The sequence below is a fragment of the Haemorhous mexicanus genome, chromosome 5, assembly GCF_027477595.1.
Source record: "Haemorhous mexicanus isolate bHaeMex1 chromosome 5, bHaeMex1.pri, whole genome shotgun sequence".
Taxonomy (NCBI): Eukaryota; Metazoa; Chordata; class Aves; order Passeriformes; family Fringillidae; genus Haemorhous; species Haemorhous mexicanus.
Window position 1 is genome coordinate 63,941,371 of NC_082345.1, and position 23,826 is coordinate 63,965,196.

Genomic DNA, 23,826 nt, shown 5'->3' on the forward strand with positions numbered 1-23,826 from the left:
TTAAATATGCTCCACAGAAAAGTTATTTTTGATCCCAACACAAGACCAAAAGTCACTTTCTTAGGACAGGCTTTACTGACATTTTAGTAAACCCAAGTCAAATCAAACCTCAGAGCTGGGAGCTGCAACTAAGGTAACTCCACACTGTGACCTGTACTGTGTCTCTTTCCCTTTGCCATAATGCAAGTGAACAGAATTTAATTTTACAACACTATCAGAGAAGTGAAAATAACAAGTGCAAACCATCTACCTATCAGTATTGATTTATAGTGAACTCTAACATCTGGTTGAGATCTGAGCAAGATATCATGGGGTTGTGTGTATTATTTTTTAATATCTTCCAGGTGTGTTGTTAAATGTAATTTTTTCCCATCCATATGAATTACAGACTTGAAATTAAAATCATTTGGGCTAGAATGAACCTTCAAAAGTTATTTGGTCCAAACCCTGCAGCTGGAAGGGACACCTTCATCTAGATCAGATTAGTCAGACCTCAGTCCAACCTGGCTTTGAATGTTTCCAGAGACAGGGCATCAACCACCTCTCTGGGAAACCTGGGCCAGTGTTTCACTACCCTTGTTGAACAAAATTCTTCCTTATATCTAATCCTCCCTCTTTTATTTTAAAATTAATATCCCTTTTCCTATCAGAGTAGTTCCTGCTAAATTGTTTATCTCCATCAATTTCACAGAGGCAATATATGCCATCATAGTTAGCCTGATGCATTTTTTTATTGCTTTCTTAAAACCATAAAGAATTTTTTAAGTGAAGTTAATTACAGTGAGGCTAGTACAGCTTTTTGTCTTACAAGTTATATCATGTAAGTAGTTGTAGTGAGATTGATCAGATACATTTTAATCAGAGGTAGTGTTTTTAATGTATTCCTTCACATACTTAGTGTTAACATCTGATTGAATAAATGAATTTTCCATAATGTACATGAAAAAATAATACATAAATGTTTGTGTTATTAGATTTGACTTTTTAGGGTCTAATGAAAATCCTACTGTAGTGATAAAAAGAAAAAATGTGATATCCATTCTATGTAGATGTGAACTCTTTTTTCCTTTAGTAAGCCCAGAATTTCACTCTGAAAATCCTCTGTGAATTTAGGTTATATTTTTATATATTGCCTCTGTGTTTATTGGTTTTTTATTTGACAATTTAGTTGCTGAAAACCATAAACCTTCTAAATTTGTGAAATTTAGTGTTCATAGTTCTTGAAAGAAAAATTTGAGAAACTTCAGTAAGTTGCTGAGGAACTCTACTAAATTAAGCATTCTTGTACTAGCAATTATAAGAGAGAAATTTAATTTCTTTATTGGTGTAGCTGCTTCTAACACAGTATCAGCAGTTTAAATTTTCCTCCTTTTTTGTTTGCATCACTATTTGCTTGGTTTATTTTTGTAGGCAGAAATTAGCTCAAAAAACAATGCAGCATTATTGGAAAGACGACAAGAACTGCAGGACGAGATTGAAACGCTCAAGAGAGATTTAGCTGAACAGGTGCTGAATTCTGCTTTCTCATATTTTTTCATTTTGACAGTTGGTTTTCTATCGTGAGAATAAAGGGACTGTTTGAAGAAAAAAAATAATGGAGTTTCTAGCTGCAGCTTTCTGGTGAGAAAATGCAATAGTATTCCTTCAGTTTTAAAGACCACTTGCCTTTTCTTTTTAAAAACATTTTTGGTGTTGCTGGCCATATACAAGAAGGTAGAAAGCAAATCTACTTTCTAGTTTAAGTCTTTCTAAATGTTGTTGATGACACTACAGTTAGAAATTTATTGTTATAAATTTCCTTTGGATATGAAACTATGTCTTGCTGCAACAATAAAAATTCAGCATTTGTACATTAAGATTTTTCATCTTCACAGTTCTGTCATTTGTGGATGCCTGTCTGTATGCAGCACAGCCATGCAGAGTGTGGCAATGCAGACACCTGTGTTACAAGAGCTTTAGTACTTGCCACTACATAAATGACCTTATAAGAAGCAATTTGTTTCAGACATATCTTCTTGGTACCTCCAAGGTCAAACCTCCTTGTCTTCTTACCTTTATATCCATTTTCTTTATGTGCTTTGTTTGAATTCATTAACATTATCAAGTGGGGATGTGCTTGTGTTTGGATACATGTGCCTTCCAGTACTTACAGTCGTTCTCTGGGATATGTAACTTGTGTGCCACAGACAGGCATGCAGTCAGCGGAGCCTGGGGAGCTTCCATTCACCTCCTCCTGAAGACATGGCACTGAACTTATTATATAGCTACAAATATCCATTCTGTCCAATGGACAATAGCTGAAAGATGTTGGACTGAGGAACAGAAATGCTCCTAGGTGATAATATATTCTGAAATGTTATTATAGGGATTGTGCATGGTGTTTTAAAGCAATAATTTATTATGGTTTTAAATCTACATAGTCTGTATATTTGTTTACATTGCAGATAAACCCAAAGTATTTCCAACTTTGGGTTTGCCAACACTGATACATTGTTGCATTGGGATTAAAATTTCCTCTTCTCTAGGAAATGATATCAGATATGGATGCCCGCATGTTAGAAGAATGCATTGCTGCAGAACGCTTGCTTTTCAAAGAGCAGGAAAAATGCAGAAATGAGTTATCCACACTTACACGTCTGACTTTGCTCAGAGCTGATGAGAAGCAACTGAAATGCAGGGATGTTCAGAAAGCCAAGGTAAAAAATGATATATTTGGAAGATTGTTCAAAATACCAGCTGGTATAGGGAGAAATTAAATTACTGGTGAGGGGAGTTCCACCAGGACACTGGAAACTCACAATACTGTGGTGTTTTATTGCAATTTGTGGTGCAGTGCAGTATGTTAAAATATGACTCCATAATTGAAACAAGATATTTGAAAGGACATTTAGAGGGTGCCCAAAGGAGGGCAACAAAGATGGTGTAGGGCTTTGAGGAGAAGCTGGGTGAGGAACAGCTGAGGTCACTTGTTCTGTTCAGCCTGGAGGAGACTGCAGTTACAACTTCCTCATGAGGGGAAGAGGAGGGACAGACATTGATCTCTGCTCTCTGGTGACCAGTGACAGGACCTGAGGGAGTGGCCTGAAGTTGTGCTGGAGGGAGGTTTAGGTTCAGCATTAGGAAAAGGTTCTTCACCCAGAGGGTGGTTGGGCTCTGAACAGGCTCCCCAGGGAAGTGGTCACAGCACCAGCCTGACAGAGTTCAAGAAGTGTTTGGACAATGCTGTCAGGCACATGGGGTCACTGCTGGGAATGGTGCCATGCATGGCCAGGAATTGGTCTTGATGGTCTTGGTGGGTTCCTTCCAACTCAGCACATTCTGTGATTCTGAGATTCTGTGATTTTCTTTCAAGCCCATGGGATAAAATTAACAATTTGAAAGAAAGAGGCAGAATAGCAGACACCCTGAGATTCCCAGAAGTAAAACTGTGTCGTTTATTTTACAAATATATGAAAATTAGCAGATAAACTGAACTACCACTCATTCCAAAGTGAGGCAGAAATTTCTATTTTCCTGTTACATTTCAAAACATAAATAATGATATTGATTTAGAGAAAGAGGGAAAGAAAACTCTTCCTATGACTAGTCATTGTATCTGCTGCCTGCATTTTTCTGGCATGACGTGTGCTGTGATGTCATACAGAATTTGCTAAATACCAAATTGCTATGTGGAAACAAGGTACTGATGTTTCCAAAATGTATGTCTGTAATCAGATAAATTAGATATGCTACACTTCCACCATCTTGGGAAACTCTGTTTGTAAAAATAAACAAACATGTCAGGCTTTGTGCCTTCAATAAAATCAGTCCATAAACAAATAAAACAAATAAAATAATACAAATTCAGGGACACACAGACAAGTCCAAAGTTGCTAGCCATCATCCACCAGCTTTCCCTAATACCAATCTCCTCCTCCTGATACCAGTGGGAGGGGAGAAAAGGCCTCTCAATTTAGGATTGATGGCCCAGGCTATTGAGGACTGAACACAACTGGAATTAAAAGATCCAGAAACTTAACAGAATGCAATTCTGCTCAAATATCAGTGACTGCTTAAAAGTCAGAATTGAGTAAGAAAGAAATTTTATTTGTAAAGATACAATTTCAATGCTTCATATGCTAAATAATTATATAGTAATGGACTTGACAGGCTGATCAGTAGAAAGAGTGGAACTCCAGATAGAGGGAACCAAGCATTTAAGATGCAGCATCAAATTATCTACATTACTAATAGTAAGTGTAAGCTTAATATAAATGGAAAAACTGTGCTTTTTTATGTTGTTGTAATAAAAACATTCCATTATAATAATAAAAGGTTCTTCTAATAATGTCCTCTCACTGTCTTTTTCTCATCTAAGAGTTGTTCTGGGTAATTTCACTGAAGACATTTCTTCAGTATATCCAAAGTGCTTACAAAATTTTATTTAAATTTCAGATTCAACTCCAAAGTCTTGTTAAAGAACTAAAAAGAATGGATAGTGAACTAATCATCTGTAAAAAGATGAAAAAAGAAAACGAAAAAGAGTAAGAAAATAATAACAATACATTATTTCAAAAAAGTCTTCTAAAGCAAATTTTATCCAAGTAATGCCGGCATAAAATGCTAATAATTATTTCTTTCACACATCTCATTTCTTCAGAATCCAAGGCGTTACTAGGATGTGTGATCTTATGCAAATTGAAAAGGACAAATGTATAGATTTGATGCGTATTGCTCAGTGGAAAGCAAAAGAAGGTGAAAACCGGGTAAAATTGCTAGAAAATAATATAGAAAATTTAAGAGATGCTCTTATGACCAGAGAAAGGTGAGTTTAAAGTATGCTGTAGTTCACTATTACAGAAATTTAAGGCTGGAAAAAATCTTAGGAGGAATCTATTCCATCTTCAGTTATGCCCATATCATCCTTGATAGTTATTATCATGACTTTTTAAATTTGATTTTAAAAAAGGCATTTAGAAAACCCCTCCATAATCTGTTCCAGTTTCATATCCCACTAACACTCCACAACTAGTTTGGGCATCAACACTTGTCAGAAAGTAGTTTTGAAGTTTGTCTGGCTACTCTTCTCATTTCTCATCCTTTATATCAGAGTTCTTGGATTTCTCAAGTTTTGCATTATCATGCTGTTTCACTCAATGTGAGCATCATCGTTGCACTCAGATCTGCTTCTGCTGTCCTTAGAGGAAAAGAGGTCTGACACATAGGATTCCCTAATGAAGTGGTGCATGGGACTATTAAATGAGTCACTAGGTAGGAATATGGCTGTCTAATTATGAAATTAGATCAAATTGGGGATTTTGGTTCAAACTCACACTGAATTTTATTACATAACATTTATTTCAGATAAAATGTGGTTTCAATTTCCAAACTTAGACAAAATGAAAGGTTACATTCACAGCAAAGATAATGAGGCAGAATAGCTGGTACTTGTGACTCTCTTTTCTCCTAGACCATTATTTAGTGAGGATATCTTTTTGCCATATTTATGTCATCCTAGTGATGAAATTCTGCAATATAGACAGAATTACAATGTCTTGGAATTCTGTCCTTGGGCAAGTAGGGAGACAGTGAATAGCAAACTGTGTAAGCAAAACAGGAAAACCAAAATTAGAGTAGTTAAAATGAACTTGATTTTCCAAAAACTTCATTATTGGTGCCAAAAATTGTTAAATCAGACAAAGAATATGCTAAGAATTTTTTGTGAATCTCCAAGTAGTTTGGTTTCAAAGTCATGCTAGAGATAGCTAAAAAAGAGGTAGAACTTCAGTAATTGAAGCAATTTTGTCAAGATGTACAAGCTGACATTTTGTTGTAAAAATTTTGAGGCCTTCCCATTTGATGAAAGAAGGGGGGGAAAAGACTAATAAGACATAAATTTTGTACAGATATCAGAAAAATATAAGTATTATTATTGATGTCCCTACTTGGTACACATCCAACAGATATTTTGGGCTCTGCAAAACTAGATTTAAAACTAGCCAGGGGTATTGAATTTTCAGTAACTCTCTTGCCAATGAAAAATATTTTAAATTCCAGTAACAGACTTTAGTATCCATACCACTGACTTCACTGCAACCTATGCAGTTTGGAGGACAGAGTATCAGTCCAAGTAAGGCAAGAAATTTTCAGAAAATATTTAAAACACATTGCATTTCTGCAATTCTGTTATACTTTCAGTCAGAAACTTGACTTACAGACATTTAATTAAATTCAGTAATACCCTGTGGTACTCAAAGTGTTATACATGTGGGGGAAATGAAAGAAAGCAGCTTCCTGCCCTGTATACAGCAAATCAGCAATTTAATGATGGAGCCCATGAGGGAAGGATATTTCATCTGCAGGTCTGTATTTTAACAGGAGACTTTGCTTCTCCTTTCACTACCTCTTTTGTATGTTGACATGAATATCTTCCTGGTGTAGCTAAAGTTGTGTCTTGATCCAGAAGTGATACCACAGATCAAATGCAATAAACTCTAAATTCTGTGCTGTGAGACAGTAAATACTCCATTTGGTGACAAGAATCTGTCTTTTAAATGAGGGGCCATCATCATCCAGTGATCAACAGGGATGCTGGAAATAATGTGATCTGTTCTTTATTTTTATGTGGTCTTGTCATTAACCTCCCACTATGTTTTAGTTTCTTTTTTCACCTGTCAAATGGGCAGATGAAATAATAATGGGCAATCTAATAATTTTCTTTCTTGTGTAATGTTGTGATACACTGTTTTATAAACAATAGCTTTGGAGAACTTTGAGTTGCAACCACAAAATAATTTAAATATTGTTTTTTAAATAGAATGGCAGGATTTCTACACATTAAGACTTTTCATCACAGTTTATGTATATGCTCTTAAACTTTATTTTTTATGGCTACTTGGGCTACCTAGTAGAGAATAAAAAAGCTGTAGTGCAATGCTCCCTGTATAGCATTTTTCTTGTGCCAGAATCCAGTTCTTGTCAAGCTGGAAAGAACGTGCAATAAAACCTGCTCTCAGAATGTCTTTCTTCTTTTTGTAAAGCTTCTGTGAAGCAGAGACATAGAGGAGCCCTTGTGTGCTTGAGAAATACATTTAAGCTCTGCTTTTAGTTGCTGAAATTGGTTTCAAATTGAAAGAACTAAAAATATTCCCACATTTCTGTTACGTTAAAGAAAATTGCAGGAGAACTATCTGAAGATTAAAAAGAATGAGAGAATGAAAGAGTTGATCCAAAACGATTTTGCCAAAGTTGAACAAGAGATGCTAGAGAATAAAGAAAAGGAAAAGTATTTGAATGTTGACAAACTTACTGCTGAAGCCACACACAAGGAAAAGGAAATTTCACAGCTACGCAAAAATTATGAAAGGGTTATTGAGCAACGAAATGAGAGGTACATTGGTAACTTTGATCTAAGGTAGTGCTCAATTTTGACATTCATGAAGCAACAATATTTTTAGCTTGTGAGCAGTCCTCACTAGGATTGCTAAAGGTCTGTGGCACAGCAGTGTTTCACTGACCAGTCCCCCTCCCTGCACTGCCAGTGCTGCTTTGCATTATGTAGATGTTTCTCCACTGGTGATCATGGTCATGCTTCAGAATTATTATTCAGAAAACATGGTATCTTGGCTACTGAATGCCTTGAGAACTTGTAGCCACCTGCTCTGTTTGTGCATTGTGCACAGTTATGGCATCTGCAAAATGCAGATTATCTAGATCTCTCTGATCTTAATCCAGTTTTAAATGCTGTGGAAGGCCAGAAGACCTTAAAATTTATGTGAGAGACAAGAGTCACCTTTCCAAGAGTTTGTTTTCTGATTTTTACACTGCAATTATTTTGTTACTTATTTAAAATGCTGTCATTAGATTAAAATAATAATTGAGAAAGCCTCATACATTGTCACAGATTATTACTATCTTTTAAGATAACTTTTTAATGTTCTTGAATGGAATATACTGAATATGACTAATTTTTTTTTAATTATCTTTACATTTTGGTTTTCTTTCAGTGGTCTTTTGCTCAGAGAACGAGAAGAAGAATTGGGCATTTTGTATGAAAAAATAAACAGGCAGGAGGTGTTGCGTAGGAATGGAGACACTAAGATGCAAACTATGGATGAAAAGATCAGTTTGCTGAAGCTGAAGTTGGTTGAGAAAAAAAGAGAAGTTAAATTGTGTTTTAAAGAGCTCACAGTGAAGAATGCCCTGGATGCACATCTGGTGAAACTTCGGACACAGGTCGGTGTTAAAGGAAACTTTTTTTTACTATTGTTCTGTATTTTAAAATTTAAGGTGATTTCATAGGAAAAAAAATATCTGGATGTACAAGGTTAATTAAAACAGCAAGTTTAGTAATACACCTTTCTAGCAAAACACTGATACCTGTGTTTAACTTCACATATATGAGTTTTCCATGCTTATGTGTAACTGGCTCACGGTCTTTGTTTCACACATGCCAAATGTTTCCTGGGTATGGAATTCCAGCTAACCCACCCCATAGCCTGAAATGTCAGTATGACTAAGCTGGAGAATGGGAGTCATGGGGGAAAAATGAGACTGTAGATAAAATTTGTTAAAACTGTATTGATGGAGTAGGTGGAGGGGTGGGAGATACACTTAGACCATCAAATTTCTAAAATAATAACTCAATTCACACTTGACCCTGAGCCTACTCTGGAAACTCTGCTGCCTACAATGATATAATCCACATATATTTTCTTTTGCACAGAAACAGTGTAAGTTTTAGTCCTAGTTACAAAATAGCATTAAACAGCTAACAAACTGCAGTGCTTGGGACATTCTTTCCTTGCTTTCTGAAATGGCTCATTTACTCTTGACCTTATCTCCAAATGGTAATTTTTCCCATAGATACTCCGTTCATGCCTGCACAAAATCATAAATTGGGCTGTTCCATTGCCTTTCAGACTCACATCAGTGGAAGCTGTGGCTCACTGTTTAATAGTGCTTGCACTATTCTCTTACTTCTGGCCTTCTGAAGAAATTGTATGCTCTGCTACAAGAACAAAACATAATACATGTTTTAATACCTCATGCAAATCATGTCCCAAAGACCTTTGCAGGGCCATCACAGATTTAAATTATGAAGTGAGGCAATATTAAAAAATAAAAGAAGACTAAATGAAAAAAAACCAAAAAGACCCCAAAGTTTTCAAGTAAGATTTAAAATGAGACTGAGAGTCACTGAGTCAAATACAAGCAGTAGTAAAATGCAGATGATTTCTGTGAACAGACAGAATCAATCATGAAACTTTGCTTTTTCTGTTCTGCATTCCTGCAACTTTCTCCTTTATGATGATAGTTCATGTGAAACCTAAAATCACTGTTAAAGGGAGGCTATTGTCGGAGGTGTTTAAATACTTTTGCAATGTTGACAGAAATGTAAAAAGTAGGAAAATACAGAGTGGTATGATATTATGCATACAGTAGTCTTAGTAAATGTTTCCAAGTGAGGAGTTTTCCAGTGAAGAATGGCAAATAATCAGTTATCAACCTTTAAAATTTAACTAGATACTGTGATTACTGAATATTATATGGTTCAGGCTGCCTGTTAACTCATTCATCTCCTTATGCTCCATCATTCATCATTAATTCTCTTATTCCCACTGCTAATAGGAATGAAGTCCAATGAGAAGCAGTTTCAAATTGTTTGGCTTTATCTCCATGATGTAAACAAAACCTATGAGCCCAAATCTGAATTTTGGTGCTGATTGCCAAATTCATGCTGCTGGTTCTTGTACTGATTACAGATTTGACCCCATGTTGAAATCTGACTCAGCTTCTGTTCACTTACCATGGTCACAGACTGTCTGGATTAGACAGGGTGAATCCTGTACCTGTGCCTCTTTTGTCTTCCCCTTTTCCTACCCTTCCTGCCTCCTTCTGTCTTCAGCAACACCAGACCTCCTTGAAGCAAGTGCTAGTAACATGGACTAGATATTTTCATTATTATCAATGAAAAAAGTTTAAATCAGAAATATTTACAGCCTGCAAAAACTGACCCATAATCTCAGCAGCTGTAGTGCCCATTGGGAAGGGGAAAAGCCCAGATCAGGGCTGTGTGCCAGTTCAGCAAGAACAAACACTTCACCTGGGTCTCCTGCATTCCACATGAGCTGCTTAATCATCAAAGTGATGCATGTTCCACTTGTATGCTTTTCATCAGAAGCTTCCTATTTCCACAAAACATTGGTGAGTAGTTAAGCTAAAAAAATACCATCATCTGAAGCAAGACCAGACCTCTTCTAAGTGCAAGTAACATGGACTAGGTAGGCTTGTAAAGGTAAAGATTTAAAAATAGAAATATTTACAGGCACTTCTTTACACAAAAAATACCTGGTGAGATTGCAAGGTGGTTTTCTCTGGACATAAAACTATGTAACTTTTAATTGGGACTGCACATCAAGGGACTGTTCCTGCTGACTGAAGTGACCCATAAAAACTAATCTACCTTCATGCATCAATGAGAAATACTTAGCTTCAATCGTTAATTAGTCCAACACGAAGACCTGCTGAGCTGTCATGGTGATGTAGATGGGACTTCCATGCCTTAGAGCTCAAGCAATATACAAGGATTGTCAGTTTATGTGAGGCATTTGGCAACAACATTTGTCCAGGTTTTAATACATGAAAATCTTCAGACCATATCACCACATCATAGAATAATGGGACTAGTGGAAAGATAAAGAATTTATCTAGGCAATCTGCTCCCACAGCAGCATTGGACTGCCTGCGAGGGCTAAGCTGTGGTTTCAAGCCACCACTGAGAAACAGGTTTTTCCAAGTAAGGTATCCCAGTCTTTCCTTAACAATGGAAAAAATTTTCTTGAGCTTTAGCCTGGATCTTTCTTGCTGTGGTGTAAGAATATTGGTTTGTATTCTGTCCCCCCGAGATACTACAAATGAACCATTCTTTTCCTTTCTGTAACATTTCATGTTACTGGAAGGATGTTAATCATGCTCCTCTCCCATCCTTTTGATGGGCTACACAACCTTGTTTCTTTCAATCAGCTCTTACAGATTTTTCTTAGCCCATTCTTCTTCTGTATTTCTTTCATTTTTGGCAATATAGTCTTTATTTGTCATGAAGGCCAGTGCCTTGTACCTGTGGCTGATAGTGAAAGGATTCATTCAGGCATCTTGCAGGTTACCTTCCTGCTTATGCACCCAGCTATGGTGGCACCTTTATTGACACATGACATGGTGATTCATCTTCATGTTAATGTGTGTAACAACCAGACCTTTTTTTAAAGAAAGGACATCCAACCAGTTGATTTGATTCTGTGTTTGTAGACAATTTTTCCTGCCTACATGTAACTACTTACATTTTTTTATTTACTATTATCTTTTTGGTTCAAATCTTTTTTTCAGAGAAAGGTAATTTTGCATTTGAATCTTTTCCAAAAAATACTTGCAGTCTCTCTGAGCTTAACCTCATTCTATTGATGAGGTATTTTCTGTATGTTTTAATCAAGAACCCATTTATGTTGCTTGTTTATGGGAATATCATATGAAATGTTGAAGCTATATAAAAATCAAAATGTATTACACCTACCATTTGTCATCCATAGACCTGTGGAATTATCATAGTAGACATTGATCTGGCATGACTCAACACACCTGTGGTGGCTGTTATCTCTGTAATTTTTATCTTCTTGATGCCTACAAAGAAAACTTAATTATGTGTTCCAGATTTATTCTTCAGAAAGAGAAGTAATCATGGTTCCAAAGCTCCATCTGCACCCACTCCATTTTTTAAAATAGGTCTTGTATTTGCCCTTGTTTAGTGCTGTACATACCTCACCTACCTTCTCTGAGATTTAAAAAAAAACCTGATCTCCACTTTTTCAGAGCAGTTGCTTTATCTAGATGTGTTCCCTCCTTCAACAATTCCTCCTGACTGATTGCAGTCCAATGTAGAAAAGCCACTCTTATACAGTCTTTTCCTATCCCTTGTATCAAACCCACTCTAAGAAAGAAAGGATTTTTTAAAATTTTAAGACTTAGAATCTCTTATGACTCAGATAGTCTTTTCCAAGGAAAACACTACAAATTAGTAAAAAAATAAAGATGCCTCTAGTCATGTTACTTAAGCAGATACAGAATAGCATGGTTATCTCTAAATGCACTTTGATGCTTTTGGATTGGCTTGCTGAATTGGAAGCTGATCACTTCCAATTCATATTGCACTTAAAAGTAAGGCTAGCAATTTACATTTGGCACAAAACTTTTTAATGGCTTTTGGACTGTGGTTTTTCTGCAATAGTCCTTCTCTAAATTAACTATTCAGTCCTGAAAAATTTTCTTTGGTGAGCTGCCCCTAATCTCATTAAGATACCACTGCCTCCAACAAGGCATTTTCCCCTGAGTTAGTGGTTGAGAAATTTGGCCCCAGATAGAAAAGATCACTGGAAGCATAGCTGCATCCTGCTGTTTGTGCTGGCCCTGCTTTCACATTCTTCCATTCTGTGTATTTTTGGGCTTGAGTTTTAGCTATTTGTTCAGCAAAATATAACTTTCAGTACCTAGCTATGTTCAGAATCATGGTTTGACAAGGAAATTGTTCATTACACTCATCTAAGGTTTTTACTTTAGCTGCTTTTAGACAAAGTGTACAGGAGTGAGTTCTGTGGTGCTTTTTTTACTAGGAAAATAAGTATTTAAGTGTTCTGGTAATGTTCCACTGCCACCTGAGAATATCTGTCAGTTTTCTCTTTTCTAGTTAAATATGACTTTTTAACTTCCAGTGACAAACCTCATCCTGGCAACATCTAAACATTTACTTTATATTTTGGTGACTGTTCATAACTTTGAGAGCCTGGGACCACTTATTTCCTTAATCAGTCATCACCTGGTTGACATTTACACTTGGGTAGCTATGTCAGTGCTAACAGCTCACTGACAGACAGCCAGGTGCACATCAGAGCACACAGCCCCACCACTGTCAGTCTTGCAAGTCCAAGCATGAGAAAACGGCCCCAGGCACTCATTCAGTGAGTATTTAGGCTGAGCCTGGATGTCCCTGTAGCATATTCTGGGAAGCATTATTCCATGGGAAGGTCTCACATGGGAAAGGTCAGGGAACACCTGCCTCTGTGAGTCCCAAGGGTACCTCATTGCTCAGTGTCACCACTGAGTCACTTCAGGACACATGCCTGGCAATGTTAATGTAGGAAACATGGATGTCTGTAGGGATGAGACCCTCACTACTGACCAGCAAGGAAGCAGGGCTTTCTATTGTTTTCCTGAGGATAAAAAAACAAAAAGTAGCCTGAGCACCAAGAAACAGGTAGAACTCAATTTCTGTCAAACAGCAGGGTTTCCTCTGTCCTGCAACTGTCACACTGTAGTTCTCTTTCAAAAGACAATTTTAAAATGGCTCATAATTTTGTGTTACCAGCCCTCCTTCCCAGTAAAAGGAATCCTTCTCTGTTGAAGTCTCCAGACCAAGGTCTGGGGATGAGTTTGGTGGGAATAAATAACTGTTGAGGCTCTTTGTTTGCTAGTATTCACAGTGCAGGGACAAGATTAAAAAGCTGGAGGAAAATTATGGTGATGCCACAAATGAGAGCAGAAAGCAAGAAATGGGAGGGAAGGACCCATCTCCACCTGAGCTGCTAAAAAGGATTGAAAAGGTAATGTCACTTCTCATATCACAAGCTATCCTGCTTTGCTTGACCTCTTTTAGAAATTGCAAATAGTGTCTTTTGTTTTTAAAAAAACTTTCTGTAAGAGGAATCAAAATAATTATGATTGGCCATTGTGAACTCCAGCCTAGCATCTGCTTTCCACGTCAACTGAACATGGGACATTTTAATTCTTCCAGGAGAGGGGGAGCTCTGTAGGGTACCCCTGGCTTTGTAGCATCCTCTGCGGACTCCCTTCACATCACTGGCACTTCATTGCAGACCCACCTCACTAGGGGAAGGCACAGAAAGGGCAGCAGAGGGAGATAAATGCAGAATAATAAACTGCTAACAAACGGGGTTGTCTGTCTTTGCTAACTGACCATGAGCTGTTTCACCAATATCCACGGGCTGTGAGCAGGAGGCAGACCTGCCAGCCTCGTCACAAAGTCTGCATGTGTGACACAGAAGCAAACACAGAAGCCCTTGTAAGGGCTGGTCCCTACTGCTTTGCTTCCCTGCTGAAAAAGGAGCTACCAAAGAGAGCTTGGTGGAAGCAGCAGCCAGGCCAGCCCAGCAGCTGACACCTGACTGCAGCACTGCTGGTGACCACCCTGGGAGACTCCAGAGGGAAGCATTAGGTCCAATGGAAAGCCACTTTCAGAACCCTCTCTGTGGTGGGGAGGGAGGTTAAGGAACAGCTTTTTCTTATATAGTTTTGTCTGTCCCAGTTATATAAGCACAAAACTCTTCTCACTGTGTTCAGTGTTTGCAGGGGATTTGCAAAGGGCTCTGAAGGTGTGAGGGCAGCAGCAGCAAGCTCTGAGCACACCCCAGAGTCCTTCTTTTGAAATCCAGTTTGTAAAGACAGACCCTGAACACAGCTGCTTGTACTACCTGAGCTTTTTGCTTTACTGTCCCATATTCCTTGACAGGAAGGAGCTCTGCATAGCTGAGCAGGCCACAACAGAGCCTGCTAGCACCAGCCTACACATTAAAAAGAAGGTTCTCTTGGAGTCATGATAAGTTTAAACGTCTACTTCAATCTCCACGGGATTTAAAGTCATTGTAGTTACAATTTGTTTATGGAGCCCATATTTTTTAGCATGAGGAGGGGAGAAGTATTTAGAGTAAGAGCTGAAACCTTCCCTTATGGTGTGACTCAAGGAACCAGAAGATTAAAACCAAATTATGACTAGAAAAAAGTCCCATTGCTTTCAAGAAAAGCACAGCAAGACAGTAACAATGGTGTAACCCCTGCCCCCAAAAGGGCCTGGCCTGATATGGAAGAATTGTGTGACTGACAGCAACCAAGTGAAGCAATTTGGGCCTGATCCTTGGAAGAGAAGGTGTAAATTTTGACAAATCTGATAGTGAAGGTATTTGTTAATGACTGTTCACTGGTATTATTTCAGCAGCTCGAGGCAGTCACGGAACACTTTGTGCTGCACCTTCCCCTGTCCTTTCCTTACACTGTGCTCTCCTTCTTGCTGCAGATAGAGGCAGAGCTGATGCAGAAGGAGCAGAGGCTGCTGAAGATAGATTTTCTCTGTGAGAGCATTTCCGATCTGACGGACAGAATGCGGGCTGTGGTGGAGAGCGGCAGGCAGGAGATGCTGCAGTTCGCCAGGAGGGTAAGAAGGGCACTGCACACTCTGCTTGCCAGCCTGGACAAAATGAAACAGTATCTGGGCAAGAGGTGATTCACTTGCAAATTACAAAAGTGGCTGCAAATGTTGAGAGGCAAGTCATAAGCTAGTCTTCAGAAATTAGACAGGAATAGCAACAGTAATACAGATAAACTGAAACTATTAGTTAGGTGAATGTCCTCTCTTTTAAAAACAAAGTTGCACCATAAATGGTACCTTTCACTAAAATATAGAATTAGTTCTTTCTGAAGTAGATGCATAGAAACTTTAGGATCCTCCTTTTGCAAATGTACTTAACAGCCTTTCCACAAAAAAACAGGTCTAAGACTAAGAAGAAATAAGGGGAAAAAATGATATAAAGAAAGGATAGGTAAATTCTACTCCAACATACAAAAAGATGAACTTGGTATCTGGCTTAAAGTTCTTTTTTTATTTAGGTAGGGAGAATCACACTGGAAACATTATTTCCAATACAGTTTTTAAAATATGATTATAGCAATTTGCTTTTAACTGCAAGTAATATTGTTTGGGAAAGACCAAAAATGCTCCTAGCCTCCATATTCCTAATGAAAAAGCTGCAAATTGAGCAGAGCTGAGGGAAAGACAGAAAAAAAAATGCTAAGTAATTAATGTAAAACAAGGCCAGGGTAGAAATTTTTCTTAAATGTTAGGTTTGGCACACATGAAAGCTTCAAACAAGTTTTTATAATTTATTTTAAACACACACAGAAATATCATGGTTGTTAAATGTGTTTGTGAAATGATGGCCATGGGCTAATAAACTACTGTAAAAATGGCAGTGTGCCAAAAGTTGCATTTGCAAGTGCTCTGGCTGTCCCAGTTCCAATTATTCACTTAAAGAGTATTAAAGCTTTTTGGTTTTTTCAAATCATCTGCAGTGAGACTCAAGGATTTCTGTCACATTCCTTTTCTGTTCCTCCCCCTTCCAAGGATAATGTCACAACCCACAGCCCCTGCATCAGCATTGTCACTCAATTATCTCATAGGAATTGGGCTTATTCCAGCTTTATTATGAAGCTAATTGTGTATAAACTCAAAAAGAATTGGGATCCCAGGCCTTTGAGGGCTGAGGGAGTTTTGCTGTCCCTCAGCTGAAAAGGTCAAGAAGCAAAGACAAATATGCTTTTCTTTTCTAGTACTGGAGTAAATGTGACTTCTTGAGCAGCCAATTTTTTTTGTTGTTTGAAGTGTTCACAAAAATTAAGTAATTTTCAAGAATTAACTACTATTTAAAACCTTGTCAAGGTGGACTTATTTTCAGTGCCTAATGCTGACCCAAGTGTCTTGCCCAGTGAGTGCCTAAAGGGAAGCCCTAACTACAATGCAGCCGTTTTGCATTCCAGAGCAACGAACTGCAGAGGGAGATAAATCACAAAACCCAGGAGATAAGAGCTCTTTTTGCAGAGCTATCCATGAAGCAAGCACTTGCCATTAAACTCCAGCAGGAAATCAGAGACAAAGAACAATCTGTGATGACTGCTTCACTGACGATAAGTCAAGGCCTTTCCCCTTCTAAAGAAGAAAAGGACGGGTGGAAGATCCTAGACAGTGAGGAGATACAAAAAGCAGCAGCTGAAGCCAGAGCTGTAAGTTTTTGTCATACATTGCAAGAGCTTCAGGAGCCAGTGCAGATGATGGTACAGAAAGAGACACTGACAACCCACTAGAGTGGGAACACCACTTGGAGCTGGTCATAGAATCTTAAGGAGATCATATACTAAAAACCTCACCTTTGGTTACTAAAGTAGTTTGTGTGACCATGCTGTGGCTGAAGGGCAGGGCAGCCATCAGTGGAATACTGCTTTTCACAGGATTTCAAGGTAAAGCTGCAAAAGGTGGAGTGTGGGGTTCAGGGAAAGTTTAATGTCTCCTCCATACAAGATGCAATGAGCATCAGATCAGAAGCAGCAAGAAGTCAGATTGCTGAACAAGATACTGAGGGTAGGCAGGGCAGCATGGCAGACAGCACCTGAAACCTTACCCTGCTGGACACTGCCTCTGTCCTTGAGATGGTCAGTGATCCCAGAGCAGAGAGCTCCTACATAATAATAGTTTAGAATAAGAAACTTCTGTCATGAAACTTCTCCTCATGCTGTGACTCAAGTTTCCTTTCAGTGCTGTGGATAAAGGCCCACTCTAGTAACTGTATTCAGGAAGAGAATTAGTCCACAGATGTTCAGTGCATAATTACCACGTCTTTTAAAAGTTCATCTAATCTGTTTTCTTAACAAATAACAAAAGCATGGCAGGATCAAACTGTATTTAAAAAGACAAACTCATATCTACATGGTCAAACCTCATGCTTTCCTTTTAACACCCTTTCAGCTTTCCTGGCTTGCCAGGGATTAGACTATGGGGGTTACCTTTGTCACAGATTCTGTGCACTGGCTCAGGGAAGCACTGGAGTTTTAAAGCACACAACCCCTGGGTGACCAAGCTGTGTTTCTCTGACAGGAGCCTGCAGAGGAGAAAGAAGGTGCACTGCCCAGCCACGACCCCACTATCCCCAAGGAGGAGGAAGAGGAGGAGGAGGAGGAGGTGGCAGAGGAGGAGGAGGAGGAGGAGGAGGAGGAGGAGGAGGAGGAGGAGGGACTCCCACCGTTGGAGCCCCAAGAGCCATCTGATATCTGAACAGACAGCACCCGAAGCAGGAGAGACCATTACCAGCTGCTGGGTCACAAGAGTCAGCAGCATTTACAGTGCACTGAAGGAACATCTGTTGGTGTTCAGCCAAATTTCATGCTGAAAATGAAGTATTTGTTCATGCCAAAAGCACAGCTAACTGGTCAGCGATCCAGAATCCTTTCTCCTGGTATCCCAAATGCAATGCAGTATTTCTGAGTGTCAAGAAAAGTGAATGATCCTCATGTCATACTTACTTATTTTTCCAGATGAAGTTTTATTGCATCAGAAGGTATGGTAAAATACATTCAAAAGAAAAGGCTAGAAAATCTTCTCCTGTTATTAATATAATATAAAGTGGCCATCACTTATAGCCATACGCCAACATGGCTTTCTGCAGTCTGGGACTGGGGTTTACACTTGCCAGAGAAATTCTAATTATATTAAGAAAAATATTCCTTCTCACTATGCAGTCACTAAGAAAGCTAAAGCTTCATTGATGGCAATGACAAGGGAGTGACCATCAACTTGCCAAGTCACTCCCAGGAACTGGATCTTTTTATTTCACTGGTAAGGAACAGGGAGCATCAATGGAGACCACTCAGAAAGAATATCAGAGGTTGTTTTGAAAACCTCCCAAATATATAAAATAGTAATGAGTTTCTCGAGTTTAATAGTCTGGAGTTTTGTAGAGTTTTTTTAAAATCCAATAAAGGCTGCAGAAATCCTGCATGGCACAACTTTGCAATTTTTTCTGTGTAGCAAATTGCTATTCCTATTTGAAATTAATGTCACAGTTCAGAACTTTAAAAAAGAGCAAACAATATTGGCTCAGTTACATACAAACAGAAGTTGAAAACAAAGGAAAAACACCCTGCCTAATTTCCTTCTGAAGCTGAAGTTTGAACTGTAACACTAGAAGTTGTAAGAAAGGATTATGTAAAACTCTGTCCAAGCCACTGTTAAGATCAATTTCTAAAGCTTTTTTCTTATCCTATATTACTTACAAGATATTATACATATATTTAAAAAACAACAAAAAACCCTCAAACAAACAAACAAACAAACAAACCCTCAACAAAATCTGTCATATGCACTTTAAGGAGATTATATTTTGTGCTAATTACAAAACTGAAAATATTAGAATGCAGCTCTAGAAGCAGAAGTACCATAAGTTAACTGATACCACCACAAGGAATGACTATCTCTTTACTCATGCCTGACATAAAAAGTCATCCATTATTCTTACCTGCTTTACACAATCACACCAAGAAATCCTTTTATTAATCCAAGTAAACAGTTACTAGTTCTTCTAACCCTGCAACTGGACTGCCTTTTCCAGCATTGTCTTATTAAAAGAAGTGACATTTATAACAATTTTCACAGCATGTTTTGACACTGTTGTTCCACTTCCTTGATGACTTCAAAATGAACCCACAGATATATTTCAAACCTAGGGTTATGTCAAATGCATTTCTCTAGGATTTATCTAGAAGTCAGTAATTTCAACCTCAGTTTGTTGGACCAAACACTGTTTTAGTAGCTCACGTCAGTACTGGTGACTACCCAAAACTGCAGGTTATTTGGGAAACAACATTGCATTTAAATAAATATTTTTACAAAGGCACCACAGTTTGACAGCCTTCTTTAACAGCATGTTATTTCAGGAGTATTTGAGGCCCAGAAGTGTCATAGTGTGCTTGAGTGCTGTTTCCTCTACAAATCTTACATTTACATGGTCTTGTTTTTCATATGGCTGCACACCTAGAAAAACATGATGAGGAAGTATTTATGAAATTGTACATGCTCCTGTACACTTATAGTCTTGCTGTCTATTAAACATCTTCATCTACAATACCAAAAGATAAGGGGTAATAGAAATGTGTTTTCATGCACCCAAAATACTTACAGCTTTCAGTGGTGCCCTTTGGATGCTCATCCATGGCAAAAACTATCCTATTTGTGGAATGTAAGTAAATTATAACTTACACAGAGAAAAGCCTCTCTGGAGGCTGGACTTCCAAACTGGAGATCCAAACCCAGCTTGAAGCAGAGTGGCTTCAAGGCTGCTAGTCCATGAAATGGCCCAGGGCACATGCTCATATACTGCTACATGGTTTAACTCTTTTTCCTCCCCAAATAGGATGATACCCATACATGGAGGTTCTTGGTCCTTGACACTTTCCTTTAGCAGAGAGATGACCAAACCTATGTGTTCAGACATCACTGCAGTTTTAGTAACTCAGTATGTCAGTACGGGCAGCATACATCTGAGTGAGCATCAAAGGGTAACGATCACTGGTCTTCCAAAGTACAGAATTAACACTACCTTGATTCTCTATCTCTGCCAGCATATTAGTCAGGTAGTTCAGTGGCAAAAACTCCACGGGGAAGGAGAGTCTCTCAGGGATAGGCCTGCTGCACTGTAAGGGAGAACATTCTGTGTTACTTCACAAAGTCACACAGTCAGACCTAGGTTTCAATGTTTCTTTAGTGTGTTACAGTCCACAGAAAGCTCAGGAATCTCAACACTGTCAAAGCATAAGATTTTAAAACAGCCTCTGTGCTCTTACCTGCCTGTTTCCCAGCTTCTCAAGCAAAAGTTTCACATGTTTCCGTGCTATTAAATTTGCATTTATCGGATGATTCCAGTACTGGCGGACCTTTTGACCAAGAGCCTAGTAAGCAAAAAACAAACCCCAAAACCTGAGAACATAGACATGGGACAGTGGAAACTTAAAAAGAGGAAAAGGGAAGGAAAGCTGACACAAAACCCAGGCTGTAATGCAGATGAGCTTTGCTTTCAGACCCCAATGACAGAGGCTAAGAAGTCATCGTGTTTAGCCATGGAGCCTTCCTTTCGTAATCAGTAACTAAGAGATCACAATGTGCTCTCAAAATGTGGGAAATCAAAACCTCCTCACTCAGTCCTCACCTCAGCTGGTCTGTCCCAGTGCCACTGTCCAACCTGACATGTGTACTTAAGTACTAATTGAACTTTTATCCTTTACTGTGATTGATTTGCATCTATTCTTCCCCCAAAGAATGAAGTAGATGCCAAATTCCTCAAAGCTCTTTCAGGACAGGGCTTCTCAGGCTCAGTCTTAAGGAATCTTAGACAAGCAGAACACTGACAAGGAAAGATACTGGGAATGTAAGTTTGGATCCCATTATTCAGGTCATCATTCTGGAAACTGATAACATTGACTCACATTCCCAGAGCCAAAAGAGATTCAAAACCAGGTTTCCCAAAGCTTCCAATCCCAACCAATAAACAAAAGAATAGGAACACACTGTGAAATTAGCTCCACCTTCTGCTATTTTCCCTGGGTAGATCTTCCCTTGCCCCTCCCTTTCAGATGTACTGCAATGCAGACAGCTGTTCATTTTAGTAAATGCTGTACAGCTTAATGGTGCTTAAATCCTTGCTTCTGATTAAACTGAAGTCATCCACTGCATATAACCTGCTCAAAATAGTCTGAGTCACCCCAGAATGACCTTTCTAGCAAACAGACTATTCCCAGCATTTTTTTCCCAAAGCTGTAAATAGATACAATAAAGCTCTGAGTCTACTGTGCACAGCTAGCAGTAGTTGTTCCCTAAGTCCCTCCCAGCTCAGCCCTTCACATCAGAGCGTGGTTGGAATGGAGTTCCCCACGCACCAGGCCCAGGGCTGGCAACTCAGGGGCCCCATGCTGACCCCAGCTCACCAGCCCTGGTCCAAAACAAGATACAGAGGACAAAGAACATCCTGTGGAGTTCTCCTCCTCTACCCCTTCTCAAAACTGCAGCCAAATAAAGAAGCCTTTGTTGGAGGAAAACCCAAGCAGCACTTCTGGCCATTTGAACTGTAAGTGGCAGCATATAATGAGCAAACAATGGGCAACTCATGGGGGAAAAAGCCTGTTCTGCAGTGAGGCATTCCCCAGGGGGATCCCTGGTGTTCCTCTGCCTCTTGACATCTTGTGCTTCCCCTGCAGTCCTGTGCTGTGCACTAAGAGCAAAAGGAGAGAAGGAGAAATGCATCTCCCATCCTGCTGGAATGATTTATGGAGGGCCAGTAACCAGCTCTTGTGGCTACACAAGTCACCTTGTCAGTGGGTGAGACTGTGAGGTTTAACTGAGGGGAGATCTTGTAATCCATCCCTACCACAAAGCTGTGGTACAACACAACTTCACAGCTTTTACTGTACCAGCTTTTGAACATATTTTTGAAGTGTATAGAACCAAACAGAGGTCACAAGTGAGAAAGACTCCATGGATGCTAAAAAGCACACACAGGACCCCCACAAACCCCTTTAAATAATCCTCATTGCCTTATGCAAATGAGTACTCAGTAGAACAGTGTCAGTCTTGTTAAATTCTGTAGGATACTGAGACTGTACAACACTATGGACAAATCTGTAATTTATCAACCTACAGTCCAGGAGCAGCAGATGGAGAAACTGTGGATGTTCTGGTTATATTTGAATCAGGCTCTATTTGAATCACAGCCAAATCTTTCATTGGTTTGACCCTATGCATGAGGAGGAATTTCCTATCAATTCCAAAATCCAAGAAATTACATCTAAAGCCATTAGTTACCTCTGGAAGCCTCATGACAATACTAAACTTCAGCTTTTCATTCTGTTCAGTGTCATCCAGATCTATAAGCAATAGGGAAAAAAGCAAATCAAACAAACAGTAATCACATAACAAACTTTCAACTTTCATCGAAGACATTCTGAATAAGCATTACCTCCTTAGTGAAGTGAAAAAATCAGTTTAAAGACTATTATTTACATGCTTAGCATGTGTACAGATATATTTCTGTATATTTGTCCATAACTTCACCATTTTATGTAACAATTTATACTGTAATTCAAATGCACTTTGACTAAGTGCAACTCTTCAAGTTTATAATATTTAATTTACCAAGATCAAGCATAGATTGATACAGATACAGCATATTTTTTGTTCCTTTTCTTGGACACTGGAGAAATAGCACACCACTGGGCACAGCTGGCTCACATTCAGCTACCACTGACCAGCACCCCCTGGGCAGCTTTGCAGCCACTCTGCCCCAGCCTGTGATGCTCTCTGGGGTTTTTGTGACCAAAGGGCAGGACCCAGCACTTGGCCTTGTTGAACCTCACACAATTAACCTCAGCCCATCAATCCAGCCGGTCCATATCTGTCTGCAGAGCCTTCTCATCCTCCTGCCCAACTTGGTGTCATCTGCAAAATGGCTGAGGAAGCACTCAATCCCCTTGTCCAGATCATTGACAAAGACATTAAACAGAACTGGGCCCAATACTGAGTTCTGGAACCCCACTGGGGACCAGCCTGCAGCTGGATGTAATTCCATTCCCCTCTGCTCTCTGGGCCCAACTGTCTAGGCAGTTTTATCCCCAGTGAACAGTGCTCCCATCCAGGCCATGATCAGCTGGTTTCTCCAGGAGAATGCTGTGGGAAATGGTGTCAAAGGCTTTACTAATGTCCAGGTAGACAACACCCAGAGCCTTTCCCTCACCCCCTGTGTGGGTCATCTGGTGATAGAAGGAGCTCAGGCTGGTCAGGCAGGATCTGCCTTTCACAAACCCATGCTGGCTGGGTCTGATCCCCTGGTAGTCCTTCACACACCATGTGATGGCACTCAAGATGATCTGCTCCATAAGCTTCCCCAGCCATGAGGTCAGCTTGACAGGCCTGTTCCTCTTGTTCCAAACATAAGGCAAAAGCTGAGGGCTGGATAGCAGACCAACTACCTCACATACTGTCACAGAAATTCCCCAATAAATCCTATGATGATCTTTAGTATTTGTTTTTCTAAGAAGTCTCAAGTATAAAAACAACAAACTCAAATTCTCTCCACAGAGGTATTTCTTTATGTGCTGTGGTAAGGCCAATCACATAGCCTGAGCCCTAACTTTCTC

The 23,826-nt window shown here is 39.1% G+C and overlaps 2 protein-coding genes across 8 annotated transcripts in view; one reads left to right on the forward strand and one right to left on the reverse strand.

Annotated features, from left to right (window-relative positions):
* Positions 1-17,818, forward strand: part of CCDC146 (coiled-coil domain containing 146) — a gene marked incomplete at its 3' end in the record, with an annotated part of 60,254 nt that extends 42,436 nt beyond the window's left edge. The window contains exons 9-18 of the mRNA XM_059847939.1: positions 1,411-1,506; positions 2,526-2,696; positions 4,435-4,523; positions 4,640-4,804; positions 7,151-7,369; positions 7,986-8,214; positions 13,500-13,628; positions 15,116-15,253; positions 16,633-16,875; positions 17,744-17,818. Coding sequence (XP_059703922.1) covers positions 1,411-1,506; positions 2,526-2,696; positions 4,435-4,523; positions 4,640-4,804; positions 7,151-7,369; positions 7,986-8,214; positions 13,500-13,628; positions 15,116-15,253; positions 16,633-16,875; positions 17,744-17,818 — 1,554 coding nt within the window. The remainder of the gene's footprint in view (positions 1-1,410; positions 1,507-2,525; positions 2,697-4,434; positions 4,524-4,639; positions 4,805-7,150; positions 7,370-7,985; positions 8,215-13,499; positions 13,629-15,115; positions 15,254-16,632; positions 16,876-17,743) is intronic.
* A 350-nt stretch (positions 17,819-18,168) lies between these two features.
* GSAP (gamma-secretase activating protein) overlaps positions 18,169-23,826 on the reverse strand; it is a 44,973-nt gene continuing 39,315 nt past the window's right edge. For all 7 annotated transcript variants that reach the window (XM_059847418.1, XM_059847415.1, XM_059847416.1 and 4 more), the window contains 4 exons: positions 22,496-22,557; positions 20,485-20,589; positions 20,241-20,334; positions 18,169-19,675 (listed from right to left, as the gene is read on the reverse strand). In XM_059847418.1, coding sequence (XP_059703401.1) covers positions 19,575-19,675; positions 20,241-20,334; positions 20,485-20,589; positions 22,496-22,557 — 362 coding nt within the window. In that variant the 3' untranslated portion in view covers positions 18,169-19,574. The remainder of the gene's footprint in view (positions 19,676-20,240; positions 20,335-20,484; positions 20,590-22,495; positions 22,558-23,826) is intronic.